At 38.2% G+C, this 13,529-nt stretch overlaps 1 protein-coding gene across 1 annotated transcript in view; it reads left to right on the top strand.

Moving 5' to 3' along the window:
* The window catches only part of LOC139726102 (low-density lipoprotein receptor-related protein 2-like), a 64,402-nt gene extending 54,500 nt beyond the window's left edge, over positions 1 to 9,902 (top strand). Inside the window, exons 34-42 of the mRNA XM_071637182.1 lie at positions 1,746 to 1,928; positions 2,513 to 2,736; positions 3,801 to 3,986; positions 4,733 to 4,879; positions 5,679 to 5,766; positions 6,262 to 6,323; positions 7,461 to 7,554; positions 8,405 to 8,483; positions 9,480 to 9,902. Of these exons, the coding sequence (XP_071493283.1) occupies positions 1,746 to 1,928; positions 2,513 to 2,736; positions 3,801 to 3,986; positions 4,733 to 4,879; positions 5,679 to 5,766; positions 6,262 to 6,323; positions 7,461 to 7,554; positions 8,405 to 8,483; positions 9,480 to 9,902 (1,486 nt within the window). The remainder of the gene's footprint in view (positions 1 to 1,745; positions 1,929 to 2,512; positions 2,737 to 3,800; positions 3,987 to 4,732; positions 4,880 to 5,678; positions 5,767 to 6,261; positions 6,324 to 7,460; positions 7,555 to 8,404; positions 8,484 to 9,479) is intronic.
* The last annotated feature ends 3,627 nt before the right edge of the window (positions 9,903 to 13,529 follow it).

Here is a 13,529-nt window from a genome sequence, read left to right as displayed (position 1 = left end):
ATAACCTGAAGACTAGACCAAGAACTCAACGTAGGACTAGAGGGTAGAGCCTGCAGATGAGGTCGATTTGGCATAGAGTTCTACTAGTAATAGACTAACGGTTAGATCGAGAACCTACCCATAGATCGTAGGACTAACGTTAGCACTAGGAGTAGGGTCCTACTAACGTTAGAACCTATTCGAATAGCTATTAAACGCTAGAGTACATTATTGTAACGTTAGCCTTAACGTTAGCTCTATTAAAAGTTAAGTTAGTGTGGTACGGTAGGTAAAATCTACTTCAATATCGAGACAGGGTTGATGGATTGGCCGAGATCTATTTCTAAATTTTAGAATGGTTTCCATTTTTATTAACTGACAATCTTAAGAGAAAAACTTTTATTCAATTTCCTACCTCAAAGTCCTGGTTTGATCAATCGCCAATCCGATCGCCAATTGCACGATTCAATCGACCTAAAAAGCCATGTCCCATCCAGCGCACACAGCAACCGTGCCGCCGGCCGGTGCGGCGCGATGACTCTGCTGGTAACTGAGCATTCAAAGCTAGCTAGTAGCCAGGAATATAACAGCGCTACGCTTTAATACCATGTATCCTGTGATGTGCGTCGCACACGTACACAAACTGTACAGTAATGTATAGTGCTTCACGAGTCGTCGTAAGCAAAAACACAGCATGCCCTTATTCGACATAAATACCCGTAAAAACTATTCAAAATCCAAGAAAGTCATGTTCATGTGACTGATACACTGCCAATAATAAATTTAAGTGGATTTGTGGAGAGAAAAGTACTCAGAGATGGAGAATTTCTTCTTCCATAGAGGGCACCATGGTGGCTTGACCCAAGACTATTTCGGGTTTAATTTAAACCCGAAATAGACTTGGGTTTAACTAAACCTAGCTAGCAGAATACAAAATTAAACCTCGGGTCTAGCTAAACCATAGGTGAGTCTAAAATTGGTTTAAACCTTGGTCTACAGTAGAATACGGGCCTAAGTGTGCCGATTTGCACAGAAAACACCATAGCATTGTACACATAGTCCAAAGTCCCCGGCACAGAAAGGGTTAAAAGGGAGTGGGGATACCCCAAATGTATTTTTGGGATATAGCAAGTTTAGAAAGAGCAGTGAGATACTCCATGAAAATTGAAGTTTGGGGAAAATCAGGCCGTGTGTCCAAAGGTTAGGGATTTCACAAAAATGTTGAAGCTTATTTCAGGAATCATTCAAGGGAATGTGTATCTCTTGATAAAAAGAATGAAAATGATTTGTTAGTGTCATGTTGTATTTTATTTGTGACATTTTACTTCTGTGGCACCACATATTGCATTGTTTGTGATGCTGCCTCTCTGGAATTCATAACATTTTAATGGTTCACTCAATTTTCCCCAAACTTTCACCTGCTGCAGCATGTCACTGATCTTTCACCATTTGGTGAAATTGTATATTTATTTTATGAAACTTCTCCTTTAAGAGAATATTTCAATTTTTACCTCCGCCAAGGAAGGAGGAGGTTAAGTGATCATCGGCGTACGTTTGTCTGTTTGCAAAATAACTCAAAAAGTTGTGTACGGATTAAAATGAAATTTGCGTAAAAAAAGTCGATATTGACACAAGGAACACCTCATTCAATTTTGGTAGTGATTTGGGAATTTTATGGATTTTTGAAGAATTTTTCATCTTTTGACATATAAGGTCAAGGTTGTTAAAGACATTTTGGTCAATGTTTCCTCTCTGTGTGATGACAGAAACCTGTACTGGACCGACCTGGGACAGGCAGAGGAGGACAACAACTCCCAGAGGAAGAAAAGGGACGGACATTTGAGCCCGGCCACCATCAACACAGCAACGCTGGACGGACGTTACTACCGCGTCGTCGTAGAGGGCGACATTGACTCTCCGGCAGCACTTGTTGTGAATCCAAGCAGAGGGTAACTACAGTGATTTGCCTCCCATGTTTGTAGCGATCTCGGACTTGAGTTGCACAGGGGAAGATTGTTCTGTGATTTGGTTTTACTTTGAACATGATAGCATCATTAATTTGCCATGACCCTGTTTATCATTTGATACATAATCCAATAACTTGATCTATACCATTATGTTGTAATATAACATGTCATATTGCAGTGATATATGTAGTGGATGATATCAATTGTAGTTTGTTCACAATGGAAGTAAATAATTGGGACCTGCAGCTGCAATTTAATACATCTGTAGGCATTTTGTATATGGAAATGTGATGTTTCGTTAGGTTATATACATATTATTCAAATGTTGCATGCGATTTGGCTGAAATTTGTTAGCAACAAGCTTGAAATTTGCAATGATCTCAAAATTTGATGAGTTCCCCCTAGGGAACTATTCACACATTTCTTTCCTTTTGTGATCCATGTTTGCCATAATCAAATGACTTTGTCATAAAACTCAGCAGTATAGAGTCAATTCAGTGCCTATGGTGAAAACCAAATTATCCCAAATGGTCAGACGTCTTGTGTTCCCTCCTCTCTGCCATCAGCGTCCTCTACTGGTCAGACATTGGGGCCAGCCCCAAGATCGAGATGGTGTGGATGAACGGAGAGGGGCGCGAGGTCCTTGTCAACACCACCGCCGAGCAGCCCACGGGCCTGGCCATCGACTTCGCCAACGACGGCCAGGTGTACTGGTGCGACCAGGGCCTGAACATGATCCAGACCATGAGGTGGGACGGATCCAACCGGCAGCTCCTGCGAGCCGCGACCAGTAAGTCACAAAGTGTCCCACTCCTGAAGTTGAATGAAGATCTAGAACAGTTTTAGTAATATGCACATTTTATACCAGGCTGGTTTTTCTTGTGGTGAAAGAAAGAACAGGCAGATGAAGTCCGCAACTAGTGCAAAATGTCATTATTGAAGCATGTCGTGTGCGAAGCAAACATATGTAACTTGATTGTAGTGACAATGACAATAGTGGTAGCATAAGAAGAAGTAGTTATGAAAATAGTGATGATGATGATGATGATAATTATAATGATGATGATGATAATGATGATAATAAAAATAATGATAATAATAACAATAATAATAATAATGATAATAATAATGATGATAATAATAATAATAATAATAATAATAATAATAATAATGATAATAATTATAATTATAATTATAATGATAATGATAATAATAATAATGATAATAATAGTAATAATAATAATAATGATAATAGTAATGATAATGATAGTAATAATAATAATAATGATAATAATAATAATAATAATAATTATTATTATTATAATGGTGGTACAATGTGTAATTAGGAATATGATAGTGATGATGATGATCATTATTATTAAGGTTAGGATAATGGTAATGATTATAATGATATCAGTAACACTAGTAATAAAAATTGCCATTGACATTCATGAAGAAAGATTTAGAATTTAGTTCCCTTCCAAGAGTATCTTTGCTTGGGATATATTAGGTTGAGGATTCAATCACAGTAGCTTGTTGTGATTAGTGCCTGACTGGTAAAGTTTGCACGCCTAAAAACCCTGCAAAATGTCCCGCAAAGTTTGCCAAAGTAAAAACCCTGCAAAATATGTAGCATTCACAGTATATGTAATTTATTGTTATTATTGACAGATGGTATGTGTTTACATCAGTCTACACCCAAATTTCTGTTTTAGTCTGTAGTTTTGCAGGTTCTACAGATAAATCGGATGATTAAAAAAAAAAAAAGCAGTATGTGAAAGGCACAGTAAATGAAAGAAGTGCTCTTGCAGCTCTTCTCATATAATTTTCTGTGTGATTTCCATCTCTTTGCAGCTCTATTTCGGCCCCGCTCCCTAGAGGTGTTTGAAGACAGTATCTTCTTCACCACCTCGGCCCTGGGGGTGGGGGAGATCCGCCGCCTGGACAAGCTTGGACGGGGCGTGTCGGTCACCGTCATACCGGACGTCAATCAACCAAGGGGACTCCGGCTGTACCAGGCACAGCGATACAGCCTGGATGGTAGGCAGTGTTTAATGTTTAGTTCCCAACCAAAGTGATTATCTGTCGTAACAAAAATGATTAGATATGACTGACCAGATTCTGTGAAGGTTTCCAAGGTAGTAGAACATTATAAGTGATGTGTAGTTTCACGGTACACCATGTATTCTGTTTTGGATGTGAGTGTGGTCCTAGAAAAGACCTACTTAGCCTTAGCATTTCGATGAGCATGTTCTTACCATCCTATTAAGGAGAATGTATTGTGTTATCATTAATTTGTTGTCATTATGTTGTCTACGTCAGAGATACTGTTTTTAAATTATCTACCTCAAAGTGTTCTGTTATGATTATTATTAGTATCAGTCACAACATCTTGTGTATTTGTCTACTAGAAACAAACAAGCAAATGCAAAAAAAGGGCAGGATTTAAACTTGAGGATCTTCTGCTTTAAGAGCCCAAGGCTTTGTCCATTCTGCCCCATGTGTTCCCACTCATCAAGATGTAGAACATGCTGTGAATCTCACTGCTGCTTTTGCAGCACCTTGCAGATCGATTTATGTATGTATATATGTATGTATGAATGTACATTGTATGTATGTATATACAAGTGTACGTATGAATGGATGGATGTACATGTTTGTACAATGTAGGTCAGTCTATCTGTCTTTATGTATGTACACTTGTATGTATGCATATGTGTATTTGTGTAAGTATGATTTGCATTTGAAAATTTTTTTTTCTGGACGTACCATTCTGTCTTGGTCAGTTCCGAACCGATGTGACAACAGTCCCTGCAGCCACCTGTGTTTCCTGATCCCCACGATGATTGGAGACACACCCACCCGCGGCTACAGGTGCGGCTGCCCTGAAGGGGATGACTTCAGGCAGGGGAGCAGGACGGAGTGTCAGAGCGGTGAGTTTTTTTTTTTCATGGGGTGGGGGTGATATTTTTTGTGGGTGTGTTGTGCTTTGCTGTGCAAGCATGCATGTTTTTCTCCAGCAATTGAGATGATCAAGTATAACTAGCTCAGAATCAATTTTCACTTGGTAGCTTTTGTCATAACTATATAACAAAAGATGAGCCATATCAACTCATTCATTGATACCTTTTTAACCCGTTGAGGACAGGCTAATTTTGCTACAACACACATTTCCAATAGACACTTGCCTGAGTATACTTGGGACTCATCCTCACGGTTTAATCAGCTACAGATGTAAAAATTCTAAATTGTATGAATGTCAGCATGTGATATAAGAAATTGAATGAGTCTTCAAAGTTTTAAGAGATGTTTGTCTGTTTCTGAGATATTTGTGGTTTGTGATCTTCATATATATCTGCATGCCTCAAATTGGAGTAATAGTTATTAGTGTAAAAGCAGAAATATTTGCAGCATGAAACTTTGGCAAATTGGAGCCGACAGCCTTTTTCGTGGCGTGAAACTATCGCAACTTGCCACTGGCATTCAGTGCTGATTCTGTAAGCAAAACCTTGTATGCACATTTTTCCTTTTGCGAATTCTGACTTTTGAAATTTGCAAAAGTTTCATGCACATGAAATTTCTGTTTTTTTACAATATAATTGTGACAACTTGATTGACACTGTGCACGTTTGTCAAACAAAGGATAAATTGAGTGCCGCAGGATATTTTTGACAAGTCTGTCTACATACCACATTCTCAAAATATCTATTTGTTTCTTTCCTAAATCCTCAGCGGTGATACCCGTCCGCAACCTCCCAGCACCGGTTCCAAACTGTCCTTGCCTCAATGGGGGTTTCTGTCTGCCAGATGGATCTTGCAGGTATTACAGTCATTCCTGTTTCAGTTATCTGGTTGAATAACTGTCCGTAGTGCTTTTTTGTGTATTTGCATTCAATTGTCACTTTGTCATTGATATTTGTCTGTCAGATAGCAGAGATGCTATGCACCTTGATAAACACAAGCCAAGAGGCATTCTAATTATAATACGTAGTAGTAGTAGTAGTAGTAGTAGTAGTTAGTAGTAGTAGTAGTGGTAGTAGTAGTAGTAGTAGTGGTAGTAGTAATAGTAGTAGTAGTAGTAGTGTAGTAGTGGTAGTGGTAGTAGATCTAGTAGAAAATGTACAATTAGTAGGAGCAGTATATGAAGGGGAAAATGAATAAGATGGTTCAGTGTTAATGCCTACAGAGTACATGTAGTCCTCCTTGATGCTTATTAGACTACAGTGGGAATCCTAACAAAAATTAAGATGAACAATGGAAATATGGTCGTCATTTTGCTCGCTAACTTTGAATTTGTTCGTTCTTGATTCCCTAGTTGTGTTGGAGACTGGACAGGAGAAAACTGTGGTGCCCAGCCAAGCACTAAAGTTGGACTCAGTGAGTATTACAAATTTGTATGGCAGCTTTTATGATGAGAAAAGTTTTGACAGTTTTTTTCTTTTTTTTTTTCTTTTTCTTTTTTTTGGCTATCATTGTCAGATACAATGTTTCATATCAATTTCCTTGTTGTTCCAAAGGAAATTTACATCTTGTTGGAAAATCAGAGCTGAAGAAGAAAAGGACTGGAACATCAGTCACAAACTAAATTTGTAGACTTTAAGTCATGTGATGATGCCTTATGGTGAGAGAGGTGTCATGTAACATATTGTAGACGAGATTGATTGCAGATTATCCAATTGAGACAGATTTATGGAGAAAAAGGAAAAAAACAAATACATTGCCTCAGTGTTGCATCTCCAACCCCAGGGGTTGAGGGGTTCTTTCTTTCTTTTTGTCCTACTTAAGCTCTTCCTCCCCCCCCCCCTTTTTTTTTTAAATTCATATTTTGTCCGTTCTTCTGTGACTTCATCATCGTCTCCTTTCTCATTTTCTCTTCTCTCAAACCCTTTCTTCATTTCACATTCTCCTATTCTCCGTTATGCTTTTTTTAATGTTCTGATTCAACCAAGGTCGGCATGCACTGTGAGGTGCTGTGGTGCATTATTGTAGTATCAGTTTATGAATTCCTTCCATATCACTGCGGCCTGTGGCAGAAAATTTAGCAAAAAAGCATTGGATTAATCTCATCTTTTTGCGTAATTGAAGGGATGTTATAGTATTGGTGGAGATGAGGATTGGGCTTTTAAGTTTTTGCGAGATACCAAGAAACCACTTATGAAATAATGCAGAGCATGAAAACAAAATACTATTCAGAGGGGTGAAGGTTCAGGTGTGAGTTTCTTCAATTTGTCTCCCTCTACAAGTGAAATCTGTTAAGATTGCAACTGCTGATCTGTAAATTAACAAACATGTTGGGGAAAAAAGGAACCAGTGGGTTTGAGTCCCACATAGTTCATACAAGGTTTCCATTATCTCACAAAAAACAAGAAAAAAAACGTTAGAAACCTGAAGTTCAGCCTCAACCAAAACTATAAGATCCCTTTAAAGTTTTGTATCTCTGTGGTATGCACACACACACACACACACACACACACATACACATACACTCACACTCTTTTTCTTGTTGTGTATCAGGCACCGGTGTTGTGGCTGGCATTGCTGTTGGAGCTGCCGTTCTTGTGACGGTCATCGCAGTCATCATCTTTGTCATTGTCAGGAGAAGAACCGGGTGAGTTTTTAATCTAAAGTTCCAAAAACGTTCCTGTGTTAGAGGAATGGTATACATGTAGTTTTAGTTGAGATGGGGATTCAGGTTTTAACTTTTTGTGAAATGATTAGAAAACACTTGTGAAATATCAAAGGGCAATCAATTCGAAGATGTGTTCAAAGTTTATTTGATGAAAATCAGTCTTGAAATTTATGAGATATCTAAGAGCAAAGCAAAACAATGTGGTCCTGATAAAAGGTGAGTCCCATCTATTGTTAGGACCTCTTTGTTTTTGGTTTTATCAGCCAATTCAAAAGTGATTTTTCATCAAATAAACTTTTAATTCCTTGAAGAATTGTTTCCTCTGTAATATTTCATATCAGTGGTTTCTAATTATCTCACAAAAAATTAAAACCTGAATCCCCATCTCAACTAAAGCTATACCATCCCTTTAAATCTGGGAATTTAAATTGTTCATGAGTGCACTAGCATTGTGCTAAGACACTTTGACAATCATTGCTTCTGTTTTGGCATTGGTGAGAGTCCTTCTTTTTATTAAAGAAAGTGCTTAATGAATTTGTGGAAAGTGCTTGGTGTGAGCATAGTGCTCTGACACCACCACCACCAAAAAAAGTCACATATAAGTTTACTTTTCTAATTATAATTATGATGTAAGTTTGAACAAGAAATTGTGGCTCAACCAAAGGTGCACATTGTTTTAATAAAGCTAGGATATTTATAATGATATCATTGGCCTCTTATGATATTGATGTATATTTACCAACAACAGAAAGAACATCTCTCCAATGTCTGAAACTGTCTCCTTACATCCATTCTGTTTCCCTCCTCTTCTTTTTCTCACCCCACACAGGATCATCAAGCCCCCTGCTCCAGAGGGTCATGTTGCCTACCGGACAGGGACCAACGTTGAACTCCCCTTCCATGTCCATGTAAGCCACCTTCAAACACCTTCCATTATTTCAGCATCCATTTATGTAGATATGAAACAAATTGCAGTGATTCTCAGTCCTTTAAATACCTTTAAACCCCACCCCCCCCCCCAAAAAAAAAAAAAAAAAAAAACTTTTTCAATAGAGTCATTCTCGCCAATGCCCTGGGATGTTAAACAAGAGAGTATTTTGAGTTTTGAGCAACATTTGTCATTCATGTTACAGTGTGCTATCCCATCCTTTTTCCACGTTTTTTCAGCAAACAACAAATTCTCAAGTGAACTTTTGATCAGTGCTATTGAATTTCTTTGTCTCTGTCATTTGCATTAACATCTGAATTAGAAACAGAAATGAACTCACAGACAGCAGAAATCTTAATTTTGAATAGTTAATTTCACTCTCTCTCCATGTTGTATGCATAGTTTTCATGAAATTGATGAAGATATTCAGAAAATATGGAGAGAGATTTATACAAAACTTCATTTTTTAATGAAAAGTATGGATCTATGCACAGATGTAGAAGTTTATATCATTCCCCATGCCTTCTGAAAGAGGTAAGCCAAGTACTCTTTCATTAAGCTGTCAAAATAAAATACAGTGAATTTTCTTTATATTATTTTTTCTTCATATTGTTGTCCCACTCTGACACTTTCACACCAGTCCAAAATTTGTCTTCCATGCAACTTTCCAAGTGTCACAAAGCTTAACGGTGTCTGTAACAGATTCCTTCTCAATTCGCAAGAGGTCACGTGGGGATTGACTGTCATTACAAATGAGACGAAACAGATGATTTATTGTTATCATTCTTAGATTGTAAGATAGACAGTTTTAAACAGACAGTTCTGGAATGCTACATCTGTGACAGCCTGCCCAGTTCAGATGAGCTGATGAGTTTTCCTATTTTTAATTGGAGTTGCTTTCTACAGAGAGAAGATTTTAATAGACAACTGAACTTATTAGTGACCGTCCAATATTCCGTTGTGTTGTTTTACGTAGGATGGAAATGATCCGGGCGCATTCGAGAACCCGATCTACGCCACCCCGCACGACGAGGAGGCCCTCTATATGAACGAAGACGAGATGGCAGCGACGGGGACCTTTCACCCCGACCCCGACGGGATCTACAAGACTGCCCTGCCCGGTAACGATGACGCCATCAGGCTACCAGAGAAGACCGGTCCCCCGGAGGGCGGGATCGACGCCTCCCAAATCCCCCCGCCCCCCGATGAGCTTCCCCCTCCCCCTCCTGAGCTGATTGCTGGGGGCGACGCAAACGCGAACATAAATGCAAATGCCAATGGGAGGGTCATGGTGCCCCTCCCCGAAATGGACTTACATACCCCACCCCAGTCCCCCACCTACAGTCCAACAGAGGCGGAGGGAGACAGGAATACGCTTGTGATGCGAGACGACAATTAGAGAAAGAGTATTTTGATTTGATTGTATATTTCATGCCTTTACCTGAATGCAGACCCAGGGCTGTATTTGTTTTTAAGGTGTATGTATCATCAAGGCACACACATAAAAATGCCTGCAGTATAGGGCGTTAGCCCTGCCAGAAATGAAAACATTGTATCTCAGCAGGGTTTCTCTGAGCATTGGAGGCTTTTGTGTGGGTAGAAAGCTATGAAAGATGTCTTTCATTGATTGAGAATGGAATTTATGTATGTAAGTGCATTAGGATGGCATGCCAATCGTCACCTTAAACTCAAACAAAACTCATTGTTGGAACCACTGGCATGCCGAAGACTGTGCAATGCATTCAGAAATTGCTGTAAGCTTTTGATAGTGAGCTGAATATATGAGAGCAAGTTCATGTGATATGAGTCAGGGTGATTTCTATATAACCTTACAGCTTTTTACTCTTTCAAGTACAGTGTACAAGTATGTCTTCAAGGGCATTAACTGATATTTTGAAGTTGTGCTTTGATTTTGACAAATCAACTTAAACACCTTCTGTCAAAGTTAGAGTTGAGTGCTTGAACAGTCCAGACTGGATCTCTGACAATTTTTTAAACTGTTTGTGAGGGCGCACAATGTTAGATAGCTTCAAGGAGTCCACTTCTTTCTGTCAGAATAGTACTCTGAGGTTTTCCAGTCTTCCTTTGTGCATGTGCCGAAGCCGATATAACCTTGAGCAATCTTCGGGGCCTATTCTCTTACCATCTTATGTTGTATTTAGGTTTTTTTTTTTTTGTATATCAAAGAATGGGTACTTCATGCATTTAGTGGCAAAAAAGACATCCATAGTGATATGGTCTCCCAGGCATCCCACCTTGTTTTTCTGATATTGTTCTGTTGTATGTAATCCTTGTGCTTTGTTAATGATTACAAGAAAGCGAAGACTGAATTCAGTCATAGAATTCATACCAGACTGCCATATGTAGGCGAAATATTTGAAAAACTGAATATAGGAAGATCATAACCTGTAACATTTGGCAGGATTTTATCACTAATTTTTACATGGAGTGATGGCTTTTTATATTTCAGAGGGAGAAAAACTTCTTGATTGTGAAGAGATGTTAATGATATCAAGGTTACAAGCCAATGATTCTTATGGCAGCATTGTTGTCTTATGACTTTGTAATTTCCGTAATAGATGGACAGATAGACCGTAACCAAACAAACTCCATTCTTCAGAAATGCAGTGTGGTAGATCTGTGGTAGATCTGTTTACTTCCCGGATAAAAAAAAAAGGGTATTATCACCAGTTACCTACTGGCCTGCATTGATGTTCCTTGAGTAAATTTGGATTGGCATTGATAAAGAGATTATTTCACTCTTTTCTTAATGTCATTCATCGCTAAAAGGAGCTACATGTAGGACTATGAATAAGGAACAAGAAATTCAAAAAAACAAATAGTTTTGGCACTATCACAAGTTTTTCTTTTCCAATAATTACAGGTAATGTAAGCTCATCTTGCTACATTGAAATTGAGCAAAACATGAATGTTGCATTTGGCACATTCAGGGTGAAGTGTTTTGTACTTGAAATCAAACCATGTGAAAGTAAATGCCGACTTTATAGCATTCTGTCATGCATGGTTTTTTCGAAAAGGTCATGCCAGAACTTTTATGTGCATAGAATGAAATTCAAAAACAAAAGCAAAATCAGAAACTGTCAGATTCACAAGTATACTTAATGTTTAATAATGATCAACTGCACTATCAATCAGGGCAGTGATTTACAGTAGATGATCATGAGACCACATTCCCAAAAGTACCAGCTACTATTGTGTACATAGATTTTGAAATTATTGCAGCTGCTTTGAAAATGTCAGATATCATGCAACATTCATGACTGGCAAACATACATTGTACCAAAGCTTGATTTCTTGTTTCCCATTAGGCATTGCAAGTTACAGCAGTGTAGTGGTTGATATATCCATGTGTTCCTGGTGTAGGAAATGCATTGCCTAGAAGTGGAGAAAAAGAGGAGATTTTCAGGGGTTTCCACTTTATTTTGCTTGACTGCTGAGTGAACAGAAAGTATGATATGCATGAGAATAATATCATGTCACCATTAGAGTACTAAAACACAGACAAGGTAGATACTGTACCTTCTTTACACTGCCAACTGCTGTATTCAATATTTATGTTAACGTAGTGCTATGTTCGCTGACATTTCAGCGAAATTTCTGGAACTTTCTATCTGAAGTGATGACTGAACTGAAAGTGGCCTTTAAGGAACTGTATTTTATACTACAACAATGTGCCTTTGAATTAACAAAAGAATAAGAATTGTGTGGAAAGACATCAAGCTTGAAACGCATAAAAGCTGACTGCATCAGACGCTGAGATATGAACTAACAGTGAATGCAGCCAATGGCATTACCTGGTAAAGTTGGGTTTGACAAATCATGGAAGCTGATCGGCCCCTACTCTTAGAGTTATTGTAGAATGATATCCTTTATAGTATTTATGACGACACTCTTAAATACTTTTTGTACGACAGTGTTGCGGCTTCCATTATGTATTGGAATGGTTTTCCCAATTCATGGCTGGTGTGTGATGAATGCTTTTATTGGGAAGTAAATCCCAGGTTATATTTATTACCCATTTGGCAACAGGAATGTTTTATCATTATCATTATTGTTATTATTATTCTATTTTTTTTTTTCAATTTCTGAGAGTTGGGTGTAGCTGGTTTAGTTCACAAAACTACAAACGAAATCCATACATCCTTTAACACAACATACTTTGTGTAGTTCCTACCCCTACACGGATCACTAACAGTAAAAAATCCAGATATTCACTTATGTACATATCTTTAAAAGATATCTCTTGAACATATTTTATGTATATGTGTGTAACTGTAGAACCAATCAGAAATATTTATGTTGGACAATATGCATTATGATATGAGTTTATGAATTATGGCATAAAACAACATCAATCACCGCTTAACATCAGTATTAATTGGTGCGCTATGCAATTGCCGACATTGCCAGTAGCTGCACCAGCACATATTTACGTGTACATATGCTCACTGTGTTTGATTTTATGTAATAGCACTTATGATTAAGGACAGATGTATTTCTGTGTGTTTTCATAACCACAGAGTTCTCACACACCCGTGGTGTTACTGAAAGTTTAATACACACCGTCCTTACTGCCTTCTGACGCTACACATGGGCTGCATGATGCTGTTGTCAGCTGCAAAAGAGAACTGTATGTAAACCGCCGACTTCACACAGCACTAGCAACCTTCTTCCACTCACTCAAATAAAAGCACTGGGTGATGGTAGCACATTCATTCATATCTGTCTGGAATACAGAGATCGCAACGTTTACCCACTTGAGATCCCAAGAAGGGAGCGTAACTGCCATGTGAAGCTCTGAATCAAAGATAAGCCTCAGCAGAAATGAAACGCTATTTTAGCAGTTTTACAACTACTTGAGGAAACACAAAATTGTGATATTTCATTCAGTTAAAGATGTCTCTTTACATAATTATGAAATTGATGTCATTCATTCATGCACTGCAGCATAGTTCTTTTTTTCTTTTCTTTTTCGGTCATTGCATTGCTACACGAAGGAATAAAT

This window comes from Diadema antillarum, unplaced genomic scaffold, assembly GCF_040938485.1.
Source record: "Diadema antillarum isolate AM-2024a unplaced genomic scaffold, OU_Dant_1.0 seq00000079_RagTag, whole genome shotgun sequence".
Taxonomy (NCBI): domain Eukaryota; kingdom Metazoa; phylum Echinodermata; class Echinoidea; order Diadematoida; family Diadematidae; genus Diadema; species Diadema antillarum.
This window is presented reverse-complemented; position numbering and strand designations above follow the sequence as displayed.